General features: G+C 38.2%; 1 protein-coding gene across 2 annotated transcripts in view; it reads right to left on the reverse strand.

Moving 5' to 3' along the window:
• The window catches only part of lrrc56 (leucine rich repeat containing 56), a 33,237-nt gene that overhangs the window by 14,668 nt on the left and 726 nt on the right, over positions 1-17,843 (reverse strand). Inside the window, exons 2-6 of one of the 2 annotated variants that reach the window (XM_007909343.2) lie at positions 13,543-13,705; positions 9,235-9,322; positions 6,215-6,275; positions 2,667-2,763; positions 2,089-2,286 (exon numbers count right to left, since the gene is read on the reverse strand). In XM_007909343.2, coding sequence (XP_007907534.1) covers positions 2,089-2,286; positions 2,667-2,763; positions 6,215-6,275; positions 9,235-9,322; positions 13,543-13,698 — 600 coding nt within the window. In that variant the 5' untranslated portion in view covers positions 13,699-13,705. Of the gene's footprint in view, positions 1-2,088; positions 2,287-2,666; positions 2,764-6,214; positions 6,276-9,234; positions 9,323-13,542; positions 13,706-17,843 lie in introns of those variants that run through there. The other variant, XM_042341622.1, reaches the window with a different exon arrangement.

Consider the following 17,843-nt stretch of genomic DNA (forward strand, 5'->3'; position numbering starts at 1 on the left):
TAAATACCTAGTTGCTGAAACCCAGATACTCAGAGACACTATTCAAAATGCATTTACCATAGACTTGCTCTGCTGACGATTAAAACAGATGGAAATTGTTCCCTTGCCAACTGCAACAGCTTGGGAACATGACATCAGCAGCATCGCTACAATCACATTTATTTCCATACAACAAGAATCACTGCAACTGTCCAAGCATGGTTGATAGACTATTAGCACAATTTGTTACTGAAATTGAAGTACGTTTGACATCTAGGCAGATCCAGCACTCAGCAGTTACAAAGAGACATCTGGAAGTGCAGTGATGTTGTAATCTGCATATGAACCATGCTTTTTGCATGATTTNAAAAAAAGCCTCTCAACAAATCTGTGCTTTTCCCCATTAGCTAGGTGTGCACTCAATACCAGTGTTGCTAACTCAAATATTTTTTATTACTTTGACACCTACACAGTAATTTCTGATTTGATCCTTTTTTGCCATGGCAAAAAAGTGACAGTACTCCAGTTATCAGAACAATGGTTCATCATGATGCATAACATCTAAAGGGAGAAGTAATTGATAGCCATCCCCTTGTGAACAATAAAACCCTTTCTCCTCTTGTTATACCTGGTAACAAAAGCTAAGGATCTCAACATATTGGTCAGCTGAGTGACCCAGAAAAGATGATCCAGGAAAGGTACTCTCAATGCTCACTTAAATAAATCAGCATTTTATAATAATAATCCTTGCATTTGATATAGTGCCTTATCATGGCTTCGAGACGTCTCAAAGTGCTTCAAATATACACTGAGCACCTCAAGCCTTGTGCATAATTCCAAATAACTTCTAGTTAAATCAGGATAAAATGAAGAATTACTCCCAACAGAGTTATCTCTCATGAAGAACTGTAACTGGTCCTCTCTTTTTAAAAAAAAACTATGATGGACAATGCATTGCTCTGTTAGAGGCTGACATTCAATCAGCTATATGCTAAGCACTGTTGAACTAAGTGACTTCATAGCTAAGTACTATATGAGGTCACACAATCTGCAGGAAGTGTAAGTACAGTCATAAAGAGATTAAATTGTAAGATCATGCACCCACATACATTACAATAATGGGATCCCTTTGAAGGAAGTTTACCAGAGCTCTAATTGTTGTTAGAAATCAAATTTTACTAGCATTGCTTCATAGTGGAAAAATGCCACAAAAAAAAGCTAAAACATTTAAACTGGATTTAATTCTATTCATTTCCATTCTTAATTCTATGTTGAAAAATGGATAAACTCATAATAATTTAAAACAATAATTTAATCGGAGGCCAGATTGCCAGATGTTAAACATACAAAAGGCACTGCTAACAGAGTCTGTGAGTCTATAAAGCTTATATAGCTCATTTTTTAACTCTTCTATAAAGATGGCTCCTATGAAGACAAGTGCGTATATACGATAGAACAAAAATAATTATCCTTTCCAGAAACAAAATTGAAAGGAAAAAGATGGAGCAGGATTGCAGCTTGTTTCAAGAGAAGACATAACAGTGCACAATGCAGGTGCAGCAACACATTAATTATGTGTGGATGTGTGGAATATGTTAATAAAATCAGTGAGGCCTCTTCAATGGGTTTGAATTGAGTATTACACTGCCTGTTTGGAGAAGGCCTTTCATGGTTGCAGCTGAATTCTATTCTGGAGTTACCGTCTTTCAATGAGCTGCATTGTCCACTTTGTTTTCGTCACCGCAATGAAGAGGTGCACCTCCTGCCTCAAACCACGCCAGCCCTGGTGCACGTTCAAAACAATCTCCGGTGCAAGAGCATTACATTAGCTTTTACATTCTAGAGTCTGCAAACTTAGTACTATTTAAGGAGTATTTAAATTCAGCAATTTGAAATATTTTGGATAAATAATAATGATGATGCAAAAAAAAAAAACACACCCTAAAATACATTTGATTTAGATAACTGCCCATTTTCTTGGCTGGGGATGGAACAACTGAAGTGCTTTAATTTTTTTTATGTTTATCAAATAAAGTTAGATTAAATCAGATAGTGTGTTGACAGCATGGAAAATGAAGCCAGAATTATTAGGTGTTTTTTTTAATTTACCTCTGGTGCCTCTGCGCTTGGTTTCAAGCAAATGGGATTACCCTCCAACGTAATTGTGTTCAGTTGGCTGCATAGAGCCAGGTAATGGATCTGCATGATGTCATCAATATTGTTTCCTTCCAAATCCAGCACTTCCAAGTGGTCCAGCATGCTCACATGGCTGATGTCTGTAATGTTGTTATACGCCAAGTACAATTCCTACAAAACATGGGAACAAATGACAATCAGGGAACAAAACACTTAATACGATAGTATTCTTTAAAAGAACAAAAGAAAAGAAAAATAAGCACGCCTATGGCATGTTCAAGTGTCCAACTTGTAATCCCCAGCATCACAATACATTGCTAATGCACTGACCAAATTACCCTGCCCAACTATGGTATTTCTCTGTGACACTGCAACAAAAATATAAGAAGTTTCCAACTAGACTGATTTAACACTAGACGAACATTTAACAATGGTTAGTTAATTCCACTGATGGAGTAGCACATGTTTGTTTATTCAACTTTTAAACCCGTCAATCATGAACTCAGAATTTCATAAGCTACTGATGCTATTGGATAATTGCAAATAGTGACCTTCAAAGAGGAGAATGAAGGAATCCCGTCCAGGTCTGGAAGTCCACATTGAGCCATCCAGAGCACCTGAAGTTTAGTTAACGATGTTCCAATGTCTCTAAACATTTATTGAAGAAACAAAGAATTAATTAGTTGACTGAAATAATCCTTGCATTTGATATTTGCCTTTCATATTGGGAGGACGTCTCAAAGCACATCACAGGATTGACTGTAAAGTACAGTAACTGTATTTTGAGGGAAAACATGGCTGCCAATTTTGCGCAGGGTCCCACAAATGGCTCTTCAAGTGAGACAATGTCAAATCAGTTTTGAACCCAGAGAACAAGGAAGTTTAACATTGTCGACGAGATTTGGGGGTCATCAGAAATAGAGATAAGACATGTTGAAAGAACTTTGTGGGAAACTGGACAGGTAGTCTCTTCTTGTCTGAAAATGTTACTGTGCTACAATTGTATAGTTTGTTTTTGAGGCGAAATATTCCAACTTCTGAGTGTCTGGAAAATCTAGTTCCTAGAATAGATTTCCCTAGTGTCAAACTCTCTGAGACTGGCTTTATTTCAGAGAAGCTTGCTGCACTGTTTTACTCATGAACATCCAACACAACTGTCAATCTACCATTTCTTAAATAAAGTACAGTATAAAAATCCTAGATGACAAGAGATGTTCAGATAAAGAAGACTCTTCAGGCCTTTTGATTGAATGGAAGAGCAATTCAGGTAAGTTTAACGGGAACAGTTGTTTGAACTAGGATGGGTGTCACGAAAATGTAATTATGGTTGAAAATTAAGATGAATAAGAGTAGGTTTCTCCTGGTTATTAACAACAGTATTTAACTAATTCTAACATTCCAGCAAGAAAAAAAGAATAAAGGGAGTTCCAAGCCCCAAATATTTTCTTAAAATAAAAAACATGTAATGTTGTCTGTAATTGCAATTGGAAAATATTTTATATTTTGCTATAAATTATACCTGCAAAAGCATGGCTTCCACATAGATTATCTCAATGCTCCTGGGAGATTTCTAATAAGGATTTGAAAAAGCAAACATAAAAGGGGTTGCTTCAAAAGTGCACATCATCTACTTGTGGAAAGGTCTTGTGTAATAAAACCACATGAAAGGGTGCTGCAATCTGCAGGAACCTGCTGACTTCAATTAATTATGCATGACATTACATGAACATGAACAATAACAACAACTTGCACTTATATAGTGTCCTCCACTCAGGGTAGCAACTCAGGGCCTTAACAGTAGCGGAGCCTGACTCCGAGCCGGGGGGTGACCGTAAGCACGGTCGAAAAGGGTTTTCAGGCGGGATTTGAAAAAGGGAAGAGGGGGTAAGATGGAGGGATTGAGGCAGAGTGTTCCAGAGCTTCGGGGCGTAGTGGCTGAAAACACGACCCTCAATGGCAGAGCAGATTGTGCAAGGGACAAGCTAGAGGCCGGTGCCAGTCGAGCGGAGGCGCCGGGTGGTGGATTGGGGAGTGAGGAGGTCGGAGAGGTCGGGAGGTGCCAGGGAGTGAATGGATTTAAACACGAGAGTGAGGATCTTGAAGTCGATCCGTTCGGTGATGGGGAGCCAGTGGAGCCTGGGCCAGAACTGGTGAGACGGGTGTACGGAGTCAAGTCTGGGTAAGTCTGCGGGTAGCAGAGTTCTGAATGAGCTGAATCTTTTTCAATAGTGGAGCAGGTTTAAGTCCCAAGAGCTATATCTCACTCAGTCTGGTTTACCCCAGTCAAGCACGGTTTGCAGATTCTCAGCAATTCCCCACTAGGTGGAGCAATGCTGTATTTGATTGTAAGGAAGTTCCATCTCCACTACAGGGGCGGGGAGCTGGAAGCAAATGGATATGACACAACTCCCCACTTGAACGTAAACAAAGCCCAGATTATTCCCCCTCCCAGCTGCAGAACGTACACTGGCCACTTTCTGCCAAGTCTGAAACCGGACAGGGGTGCGTACTCCAGGACCAGGGGGTGGGATTATGGCTTGGGAATTGAGATCTGCTTTCCTAATGATTAACCCTGGCCAAAAACTCCCTTGATGGCCTCATGCATTGAGGCAGTACCCAGTGCACACCAGACTATACTAGGGAATTATCCATTCTGTGCTGAGTTAGCTATTTAGCAAGTAAGGAGGCACTAAGGGTGCTAGAAAATAGCCTCAATGCCTTAAATTAACAAACATGTGTGTATGTGTGCCTGTGAGTGTGTGGGAGGAGTGGGGTGAGCCCTTGCTCAAAGGTGTTGTCATTGTGTGCGCGGACGTATATGCGTGTGGATGTTAGGATTCAGCTATGATGAAGTGTACCAACACGCACTAACATTGTTCACACATAGTAATGGCTATTTGAGCAATGGTACCTGTGGAACCACACCTGAGTGGAAGAGAAAAAAAATTGGAAGAGAAAACCTTGAAAGAATAAAAAAATTCACATCATATGACACAGAAATACTTGAAGAGATTTATTTTTAACAGACTATTGTGTCAGTATGGTAGAACCCCACCCTGCCCAGCATCAAACAGAGCAGAAAAATATCTAGCGATGCTTGAATGGTTTGTCAAGAAGTATAATTTAAGAAACAACAATTTTTCTTTGACCCCTTCTCTCTTTGAAACCACAATTATACAAACTGGATAAAGCATTGTTCCATTCATAATTACTCAACTGATGGTTCAAAAGTCCAAGGAAGCCAGTTGGAAAGAATTTCTACAAAATTAATTAGTCAAACCAAAGAAAAACGGTTTTAGCAGAAATTATTTAGTCACCAGATGGATAACTTCTAGACATCAAGGTCTTCCCGTTCAGGCAACTGGGCCTCAGAGAGGTAACAGTCTGGGCCACATGTGAAGCAAAGCGTTTCAAATGTGACACAGAACTACTGTAGACAAAGAGCAGATTGAGGCAACAATGTACAAGTCACAATGATTAAATCTTTTCGTATTATTCCTTCCCTCCCCCGAATACTATGCTATATCATTTGAATTGATCACAATGAATCATCCGAGAAGTGGCATGACAGTATTGATGGCGAAATCTGCAACTCTGGCATCTGAGCACAGTACAGATATCATATCAGGCACTGGGAAAATTCCATTCTATATAGATCAGCTTTTATTTATGAGTTTCAGCCCAAAAAAATCTTTGTTGGTTGGTTGGAGAACTATTGTTGCACTGATTATAGGGCTAGTAACGACTAAGCTTCAAAATAAATGTACCAAATATATAGCATATGTAGCCTGTACACAATAAAAGGACACTCCTTAGGCTGAAGATTATAACTACCCTGATAGTGTTGTATCTCTAATTTACATAGAATGCAATTGGAATGGCAACGTGTGAGTTAGGCAAATGTAAAGATGGAATGCATATGCTGTGTTTTACGTTAATAGGAATATCAAGCCAAATAAACTGGCAGAAAAAACAGTAGAGTAAAACCTTCAGCAATCAGGATAAAAGTGCCCTGTGGCTTAGTTCAGATGGCACAATGGAGGAGGAAGGCTAAGGTAAATACAGCTTAATTTTAATTTTGCACAAAGTAGATACCTACCTTACAGATACAATAAAGCTGTTGTTCAGTTTTAGCTCAATCAAATTTGGCAAATAAATACCTATAAGTGAAAAAGATTTTCACATTTACTCATTTGGTTGTTATAAACAATGAGGAAAGTATCTTCAGAAACAATCACAAGCTTAAAATGGCAGAGACCCATGGCATTCTTTGAATGCCAGCAAAACTTGGTCACGACTTAATACACTAAACTACTTCTAATATCTTCTGAAGTTCATTAAATCAGTCACAGTTTCATATGTGCAAGCCACAGAATAGTAACACAAACAATGCATTCAAAAGAGCTTGGGATCAATTTCCTTATGAATGCTGATCTCATAACTCAATACTCCAAACTATGCAATTGCTGGCAAGTTTTCACACGCTACTTGTCAAGGTATTGCAGAGTAAAATGCAGTTCAAACAAAAAGACATAAAGGACTTATTTCTGCACAAAACTGCCCTCAAGTTACATCTTTGCTGAAACCACATATCCTCCCCAAAAATCCCTAAAAAGATCAGAAATAATGTTAAAGTTACTGCCACTTCAATCACAATAGCTGCAGGGACCAAACAGAATGGATCTCTGCTTTAATTATCGGGAAATTAACAAGGTATTACTTTAATAAAAAACTTTAGTATCATTATTCTCTTGGTGAACTTGCCTCCACTTGTAACTATTTTGCCCCAACCATTTTAGGTATGTTATGACTGTACTTATTAAAATCAAGCAAGCCTTATTTTAATCTTAGATTTCCCCTTGATTTTACAATCCATCTCCCATTCAGAAATCAAAACCATTTTGGACAGACTTCTGGTCACCCATGAGTTCCAAGAGCTGAGCCAGGAATTGGTGGGAATAAATTATAAATTTCTTCTCAATATCATTCGGTTATTGCTTTTGCATTTAGATGTACAATATAGAAAGCTGCTTTTGCTACAATTTAATGGACAGTAATTCTTTTTTTTGCGCTCAGGCATTTCAATGTGATAATGAGCTGATTTAAATGTAATTGAAGAGGGATTTATATTGCTATTTAGAGAATTCAATTGAGGTGTAAAGGATAGACCAGTATAGTTTTTAACTAAAAAAAACTTTACAGCAATAATCTCTTCCAGCCCTGTACATTCTTTTGGTTCCTGCCAGCTCTCTGGTGCCTCACTCAAATGTCCATTTTTCAGCTTAGACAATATGTTGGCCAGTTATTCAGATGTGAGGCTGTCACAGCTGAGCCACACCCAACACCCATACAGAAAAGCAGATTTGAAAGCCCCAGCTGTTCACCTCCTGAACAATGGCGATGCTGTGGCCAATTTGAATACTTCACCATTGCCCTGGCTGTGACCTGCTAACTCTATACAGGGCAGGCACCAAACCTAAACTGTTTAATGCGACGACTACAACAACAACTTATATTTATCTAGCTCCTTTCACGTTGGGAGGACGTTCCAAGGCGCTGCACAGTGAAGGGTTTGCACCTTAGCTGGGAGTTGGAGCCACGAGGGGTGGAGGGTAAGGATTGAACAAGACATCATGGTTCCATACGGCTCAGTGGGATGGACAACGTATCCATGGACATGTTGACAATGCCTGAGGTGAGGAGGAGGGCTTCGGTCTTGTCGACATTCAACTGGAGTTGCAAGTAGCATACTTGAGATTACAGATATATCCTCCACAATTAGGATTCAATATTCTAAGCATATAAATGAACCCTCATGATAAATATACATATAGATTAAGATTGCCAATTAATTTGGAGCTGTATTAAGATACTTTGTTTTCCCTAATTTGGAGATTTGGACAATCTTGGTAGGGCCAACATTTACTGCCCATCGTCTGTTGTTCAGAGGTAATGGTGGACTCTCTCTCAGCCTTTGAACACTTTTCTGACCTTTTTTTTGCCTTCCCCTAACCTCATTTTAAATTAATAAAATTATGCTTTCAAAACATCAGCTTCACTGGATATTCAAATATGTATTACTTTACTGCAGTGATATACGATTTTTTAAAAAAGCCACAGCATTGGGAGGTGTAAAGAAAGGTGACCGATTTCTGACCTTATGGGTTTTACATAAGCCAACTTTAAGCAACTGTCAAAATGATAAACAGATCGAGTTTGAAAATGGCAGCACTGTACTACCTCAGATGAACACAAGCTATAAAAAAAGAGTTTTTTTAGCCTGCAATGTTTAGGAAGACCAAATATTTATAATTATTAAACCGTTTTGGCATCGTTAAATATACCCTTCAATGCCAAAAATATATATAATTTGCATTCAGCACATGTTAATATTACATTGAAAACTAATACGTAACCCTACAATTTTCTTTGTAGCTTTTGAATTACATAGATTTTCTTTTTCAAAGTGACTGTCCAATGTCCAATTGCAAAAGAAACTTTGAGAATGGTCCTTCTGTAGTATTTTTGGAAAACACTTGCAAAAATTATTTCTCTCCCTGTCCCTTGCCCCAGTTTGCTGCAACTTACACACCAGATCCCAGCCTCCCCAATAATAATTCTTGCATTTGATATAACAGTGCCTTATCACATTGTTGAGCAATCCGCAGAATATACTGTGACTATATATTGCGTGGGCGAAAAGCATACCTACGTAGCTGAGATGATGGCTTCCAGACAAGGCTCACTGCTGTCAGCCCATGTCCTTCCACTACTTCTCACAGTATCTGTACTCTGAATCTCAAATGCTGAAAGCTGTGTGCTACCTTTCTCCTTCCTTCAAAAAACTCTCCTTTTTTTAACCTGTGACCTGTACTGTGACCTTGTGCCAATGTATCATTAAAGATATATCAAAAGGAACAAATAAGAACATAAAAATGTAAAGAACCAGAGAAATGGGCCTTGAACCCACAACCTTCTGACTCAGAGGTGAAAGTAAAACCAATTAAGCAGTTAAAATAGACCAATGAGCAAAAAGATTATATAAATTGAAATGTTCTACTGATAAAGCGTAACATGAAATAGATTTAAATAGCACCATATGATGAAGAGGTTTCTCACCAAAGTTTCCCAGGCTGCTATCCTGTGTATCCACACGCATCTCCAGAACCTTCACCTCTTGGAGATCATCTGTCTCTGTCAGTGCTTGCTGTGAAGAGAAAGATTGATAATGCCAAGTTGCCAGATGGAACACAATGCAGCAATGGCGCTGTCCAAAAAAACATTATTTGCAAACTAAATCCCCAATTAACCTAGTTACCGGAGGACAAAATTGTTAGGCATTATAAGCACAAAATAAGCACCCCAAATCATCACATGTAATTTGAATTCATCTGCAAATTATGCTTTGTCAACACAAAAATGTTAATTCAATCAAATCCAATTACATTTGCCTTAGTGAGTTACACGTGGATGAAAATTTGAGCTAATATTCCAATCTGTAAACTAAGGTTAGGAATCTTGAAAATAAATATAAACAAGAAATGTAGGAAAATGCACAGCAAGTCTAAAAGCATCTCCAAGGGCGGGACAGGTCAATGTTGTTGATGCCTCTCAACAGAATGGTGGAAGTAGGTCTAGTTAAGGACCCACTGGCATTTCCAATTTTTATTTCATCCTTCCAGAATTTTGTTTCATCTTCATTAATTACATTTTCTAGTACAATTGTCTGTAGGTGTTGTAGTGTGCACACACAACTGATGTCACTTGACTTTATAGGGTAACAAAACCTTATTGCGACAAGATCAGATAGCACTGAGGAATCCACTTTGAAATGTCATATGTTGAGATCCCATTAATCCTGGTAATTTGTCAAATCAAAGTCTATGAAACTGGACGATAACATTAGTGCCCAGATTTCATTTCAGTTAGAACAATCATTAAGAGAACTGTTTGTACGGGTGATCAAAAAGTTGTGATAGCTACCCTGTTATCTTAAAAAAACATAATTTCTTTAAGACTTATTAGACATTGTAATGGTATTATGACTTTTTGGTCACCCTGTATATGCATTAATGGTTTTGATTTTAACACCCTAAAGGTGACATGTGACCAAACTAAATAAAAATTAATTTATTTTAACGGAATGGTCACTTGTAGTATTTTCAGGTTTACTCCTTGTTCTCCACCGGCTTGATCAATCTTGAGTTGGGCTGCAGTGAATTGTTAGGCTAGACCCTTTTGGGTAAGAGTGGGAAAAAATTTACCTGGATTTCCAATTCCTGATCACTGGTTATGACTCCTCTGTTTTTAGTGCACTTATGAAGAAAAGATCAGCTCACTCTACAATTAAATAGCTCACTTATGTTCACCATTCTGGCACAGACTTGAGGAAAGAGTATGTGAAAGTCCAACACATTTCATAGAAACAGAACTTGTGTAAAATTTAGAATACAATTTACATTTATATAGTGCCTTTCACATAAGCAGGACATCTTTTAAATTTACTTCAAAAGAAGGATAGCACATTTAATTAAAAAGTCTAATTTCAAACTGAACATATTCTCTGTGGAAGATTTGAAATGATCAATGGAACAGCAATGATATTATTCTATAAAAACAGAAGGTTGAACCTATTCTGTGCCTTCCTTACAACCGCTCTACTCCTTTGGGAATTTAATGGTCTCACACTGTAAATGTCTAGCTACAAATATGTTGACATTTGTGAATTGAAGCAAATTAATGCCAACTTGCTTTGCTCCACTTCATACTATTTGGATACAAGCTCCCAGTCCAGAATGACATAACATATAGGAGCAGGAGTAGGCCATTCGGCCCTTCGAGCCTGCCCCGCCATTCAATCATGGCTGATCTTCTAATCTAACTCCAGCTAATAACCTGACCCTGCCTTATCCCCATATCCCTTAATCCCTTTTGCAATAAGAAATCTATCTATCTCAGTCTTGAATATGTTCAAGGACTGACCTGCTGTAGATATACAGGAAAGACATTGTGCCTCACTGACTAGCTGCCCAGAATATGCTGGTCACAAGGACCTGTTGGGAATTTTGTAACAGAAAGTATGGATTCACTCCATCACTCAGTTTGCATTCAAGTTGCTATCAAATCACATGAATTTAATGCGTTTTGATTTGCAACGAAATGCAGATTATGGCCAGTGGTCATCAAACACAGCTTTACTCTTGAGTGCTTTGGATATATCCCAGTGCAGAAACGTTTTCATACAAGTTTATGTTCTGCAGAAGTGAACATGATTTTAAAGAAAATAATTAGGGCCAGTGTTCTCATCTATTCTTATTACCAGAACTTGGCAGTGAGAGGAAAGGCCAAAATTATATTATTATTAATAAAATAAAACACACTCCAGCTGCTCGCCTGCTTCGCTATGCCTTGCTCAAACTGCACAGCATCAATCAGGCTTCAGTATGATCAAAACACAAATCGCCCTGGAACCCTGCTGCTGGATAATAATAATAATGGGTGCTTTTGATATAGCGTCTTATCATGTATTCAAGACGTCTCAAAGCGCTTCACAGAATATACTGTAAAGTGAATTGACTCTATATTTTGTGGGTGAAACATGGCAGCCAATTGCACACAGCAGTATGCCACAAACAGTCATGGATTGAGTGACCAATTTATTATTTTTTTAAGCATTTATTACTGCTGGAAAAGTGATCTGCCAATTGACTAACAACCAGGTTCCTACTTACTGCTGGGTAAACAGAGGCATATGGAGTAAGGAAACTTGCCCAACATTTTCCCCTGCCGAGAATCGAACCCAGGCCTCTCGCTTGCGAGGAAAATGTTCTAACCACTGAAAACAGGACTCTGAAGCCTTGAGACCACCTTGAGGTGGTGCTTTCAGTAACGCATCAATTGACAACGCTGCATTAATAAACAGCGGGTGTGAATCAATTGAGCTCCACTCCAAAATAGTCCCTTAGTTGTTCTTGCATGAAATAAGGGACCATTTAAAATATATATATATTTTGGAGCTGGTTGTAAATTCAGTTTTCTCAATAACATTATAATATAGCACTTGATATATTTCTATTCCAATGTTTAAAAACACTATACTACTGTCTCTCATACACTTGAATCAATTTCCTGGCCAAATAATTATCCAATCCCCTTTTGAATTTGTTGTCACAATCTGGCTCCACCACCTCCCTGGGCTGTCCATTCATCACTCTGTGTAAATCTGAACTCTGTTCATATCCACTTTTCTGAGTTCGAGTCTATGATCTCTTTCTGTGGACTTTGTGACCATGGTTAGGGTTAGTGTTACTGTAGACCTGTTCAGAACTCATTCCACTCTAAAATATCAATTTTAAGGTTATTTAATAACGATTTCAAACCTTCTTTTATGTAACATTTTTACAAAATGCTACTTAAGATTAACATATTGGGTTTTTCTGGCACTTACAGCTGTCTGTGGGCAGGACTACACAAACACCATTTCCGAAGGCTGAAAGTCCCTAAAGAACATTTTAAAACTGATTCTGCCTTGCCAAACTGAAGAATGTGCAGACTTGCAGTTTTTTATTATTACTAACGGTTGTGCATTGGTGTAAAGTGACAAATTGTTCTTTCGGTTGTGCAAGTAGGAAAAAAAACTACATCAAACAATGGAAGGATATCCTCAAATACCTACACAGAAATACTGACAAGTGTCAAAATGGTGCTTCTGCTCATGCGCCAAATAGAAAATTGAGATGCGTTTTAAGAAAAATGTTTCAGAGCAAAAGTGTGAGGTGAAAAGTTAAGTGGCCAATTTTCACTGAAAATAAAAGCAATTGGTTTCCTTTAAGTTTCTAGGTAGGAAAGGATTTTTAAAAAAACCTTTTCAGTCTTCCCAAATCAAACAACTAGCCCCAACTTGAAACGGCCACAAATTCCTCAAGGCTGAAACAGATCATTGGATAAGGTGCGAGATAGCATGGGAAAGTGGCTTTCTACTGTAGATCAGCATAAGGTTAACATATTTGCCACAGGTTGAGCAATTGCTCACAACAATTATTAGTTTGCATCACTGTTTCTCTTAGAAGATCTCCTTTTAAATGTTACAGATGAATAAATTGTGATAGTACTGACTGCATCAAAGAGAACTCAAATTTGTACTTGGTAAAAGATCTTCCTGCATCATCCCTTCACCAAGAATGTACTTGTACATGATTTGCACGCTATATTGTCTAACATGAGATGAGCAAGTCACATCTGACATCATACTGTGCCTTTCAGACAAATTACAATTCTAGACATCCCAATTGCAAACACTCCAAAAGACTGACAACGCATGCGTGTGTCTGTTGTGGGACAGGGAATAAATACATTGTTCCTGATCTAAAATTGTAGATTTTCTAACAAAGGAAATGTGCGGCTACTTTTATAAATAAATAGTCTCACCAATCTCGATGGAGAAAGGTATTCTTCAACAAGCATATCTTTTTCTTTTTCCTCTTTAACAACTGGACTGGGGTTTAGCAAAGCGGATTCCCCAAAATCCAACACCCTGACTGTGCCTGGGCGCATAATGTAGGCTGGGTCTTGATGAAGCTCCATTGGTACCCTGAAAACAGTGAACAATCATTGAAAATTTAGATTATAAAAACAGACTACCACTATAATTTTAGTACAGGTTCTCACGTCAATGGTCAACTTTTGCATTCCAAATAATAATAGTCCTTGCATTGATACAGCACCTTATCACATCTTCAAGACTCTCAAAGCGCTTCACAGAATATACTGTAAAGTGAAAATTTTGTGGACGAAACATAACAGCCAATTAATTGCACACAGCAGTGTCTCATAAACAGTGGTGAATTGAGTGACCAAATTATTATTATTATATTTTGAAGGGATTATTACGCCCAGAAAGCGATCCGCCAATCAACTAACTGACTAACAATCAACTAAATGACAAATGACAGGTGAGAGAAGTTACTTTGTAGCTGGAAGTGAAAAGCAAAAATAACTCACATTTGCAAATGACATGCCCATTTTTATCTTGATGGATAAAATTTCTAACATTTTATCATTACTTTTCTCTTATATCTTATTTTTTTCTGGCTTCTGGCAGCTTTCTGATCCCACAGAATAGTCCCAAAGTGAATTTCCTGGATTAAATTCTTCTGGGTTAAATTTAAATAACAACACAATTTTGCAATTAACCCTACTAACCAGGGTTGAGGAATTCAAAAATAATAACCTTTATGTTGAATATAGCACCTTCTCACATCGTCAAAACATTTCACAGGATTTGCTGTAAAGAGCAGTGTGCATATTTATAGGCGAACACCCACACATTTCAGTGAATATCCAGTACACTAGGTAAGATGGCAAACCATGCCAGATGACCTGGAAGCTTATAATGAGATACTCCACCCAGATGCCCATGTTATAATAGTGTTGTCCTGTATTGGAACTCTCAGAAGTTGGTCTGAACAAATTTTAGCCATGGTGATTGGCATCAAGATACCCAGCTGACAAAAAACAATTTGCTCCTGCATTCTGGAAAAGGAGCTAATGTAGTACATAATGTATTTTTATGAAGCCAATGCACTTATAGTCCTTCAAAACAACATGAATAATACAGATTTGTGTGCCAGCACAACTGAAGGACAGCAGATGATAACCGTAAATCTGAACCTGCTGAAGTTTGCTTTTTCAATGATACAAAGCTCAAGAGTAAACGCAGGTCAATTCCCATGAACAGCTGTATATATAAAGCATAATCAGAACTGTTATCAGGCATTCAAAACAAAAGCCAAATTAGACTAAAATGTTGGCTTAGCCACTCTATAACATACATTTTTCTGTAATGTCTCATCAGCATAATGTACAGTACAATGAAATAAATACGTTTTATTGCATGAATGCCTTGGCTTTTTGGTGGCTTAATACATTCCTTTTTGTTTCAATTTAGTGTGTAAAGTTTGTGCTCAATAACGTTTTGGCACTCGCTCAATACTGCAGAAATAAAGAATTTAGAATATCAGAAAATATGATAAATAATCCTTGCATTACGCCTTTTCACGTCATCAAAATGTTTCAAAGCTTGTCACACAATTTTATTATAAAATGTAGTGATTGTGTATTTGTATGTAAATATTACGTTCTTCAACCCAGTTAAGTTTCCACATGCTTTAGAGAAACCTGACACCTAAAACTCTTAATCATTCTTAAAACATAGTACTGTATTTGGTCCCTTGCTCCACTTTTGCTTATTGTAACCGGAATTCATCTGATTAATAACTCTCCTCACAAAGAGAGGAAGCTTAGGTCTATGAGTTTCCTACTTATTGCTTTTAAACAGATGCATTAATTTCCACTGAACGTTCAGTGTTGATGAAGAGTGTCTTTCCCGGAATTTTAGAAAGAACCTCCATTAGCCAAATGATACCATCACTTGACCAGTGAGGCAATATAAATATGACTACAAACTTTGTTTTAAATTGGAATCTGATCTCATTCCAGATTCCATTTGTAAGACCCTGCGGTGGCGAGTTTTAGTTGCACAGACTGTCTGGAGTCTGTACAGCAATGAGAAATAATTAAATCTGTGTGGACTGCAACAACTATTCTTATCCGCCATGACTCAAATCTCCCTTACCTCCCCACACCCTCCTTCCTCATCACACGCCAGCAAATGAACAGGTATCATAGTTTTATCATTTTAAATGTACGAAGTGAAATGAAGGACGCAAACAATTGGATAGCATGACCAGTTGCTGACACAAAATAAATTATTGCAGTCACACCAACAATAGATTGATTTACCAATACAACAGAACCTGATAATATAAATCATAAAAGGCAGTGATGCAAGTTGCTGACGTTTATGAAAAGCCTGCGAGTACAAAGTTCAGAGGCGTTTGCAAAAAGTCTATACTGACAATGGCATTTACTTTTTCCACACACGAGTGTTACTTCCATGGTCTCTGTCATTGTATTAGTCATCAAATTTACCAAACTAGAGGACAACCTTGGCATCCAGTTCAATCCTCAGCTTTCCTTCCTCCCTCACATTTGGTCCCTGCTTTTCTTCTCCTCTGCGACATTGCCTGTCTCTGACCCCATTTTGCACCAATGGTGCAAAACCCTTATTCACACCTTCCACCGAAACTTTTCTAATGCACTCTTCACTGGTCTCCCTCGCTCTAACATCCATAAGCTCCAGATAATCAAAACCTCTTCTCCCCACATCCTCACCTGCACCAAATTCCACACCTATCATTTCAGTCCTTGCCAGCTGGGTCCGTCACCCCCACCTATAAATGTCACCTTTACCAAGCACCCCCATTTCTATGATCTTCTTCTACACCACTCCTCTGCATCTTCTGCTCAGCTAACTCAGGCTTGCTGCATGTCCCTCACACCCTCCAGGCCACAACTGATAGCCAAGCCTTCAGCTATTATGCCCCTAATCTCTGGAAGTCCCTCCTTCTCCCCCTATCTTTAACTCCCACCATAAAACCTGCCTCTTCATCTGGGCCTATGACCAATTCGCCTTTTTTTAAAAAGTATTTTTTCAATGTATTTTCCAAATATAACACTGAAACACAAAAAGAGGTTCGAAAAATATGCAGTTCTCACTAGAATGAATATTTTGGGATGGTTTTATTCAGTTTGGGGACTGCTTTTAATGTCACTATCACTACAATAAAATTAATGTGCAAAAATGAATGTAGATTTAACTTAAAGGATTTACAATCATGGGAGTTATTACTTAATACTTGAATTTTATTTTAAAGGCATTCTTTGGGAATTTTCCAGACAGTGTATATTATTATACCAAAAACTACTGATAAATAATATAAAGGTTTAATTTTATCTGTACACTAGATAGGGAAATCCACATGGCCACATCCACTGAATATATAAAATAGTGGTATGTGTTTGCAAAACGCTGAAATGAGACATTTATCAATACCTCAGGCCTTTGTCACCACTTGGGAACGCTGCTCACCATAAATAGGTCAGAAACTATTAACCAGATTTCATGTCAGCAGTTACCATAGTTCATTTCTGTTATTAATAAGAAGTCTTGCATTTGATGGATATGGGGAGAAATGGAGATAGAAAGGAAATAAGGAACCCCATAATAATATCTGCATTTGATATAGCACCTTGTCACGTCTTCGAGAACTCTCAAAGCACTTCACGGAATATACTGTAAAGAAGTAATTGTACATTTTGTAGGCAAAACACGGCAGCCAATTGCACACCGCTGTGTCCCACAAACAGTTGTGGACTGAGTGACCAAATTATTATTATTTTTTTGAAGGATTACACCCAGAAAAGCAGTCCATCAATCGACTGACAACCAGATTCCTACTTACTGCTAGGTAAACAGAGGCGTGTGGAGAAAGGAAACTTGTCCAACATTTCGCCCTGCCCGGGAATCGAACCCAGGTCCTCTCGTTCGCGAGGCGAGCGCTCTAACCACTTAAGCTACCGGACTACCGCGTTAAAGGGGAATGAGGCGCGCACGTAACATAGCTCAGCAACAGAGCTTTCCCGATTGATTTTCTTTTTTTAAAAAAAAATCATTTTCTCGCTCACCAGGAAAAAAAAAGTTTTAGCTTTTCCGCTCCTGTGCAAAAAAACCCCCCCCACACAAGCAGCGACTTGCTTCATTCACCTTTTTTAAAAGCTGAACTGTTGGCGTTTTAACTCACAAAAAAAATAAGGACAAAGAGAAGAAG

Source organism: Callorhinchus milii, unplaced genomic scaffold, assembly GCF_018977255.1.
Source record: "Callorhinchus milii isolate IMCB2004 unplaced genomic scaffold, IMCB_Cmil_1.0 Scaffold17, whole genome shotgun sequence".
Lineage (NCBI taxonomy): Eukaryota > Metazoa > Chordata > Chondrichthyes > Chimaeriformes > Callorhinchidae > Callorhinchus > Callorhinchus milii.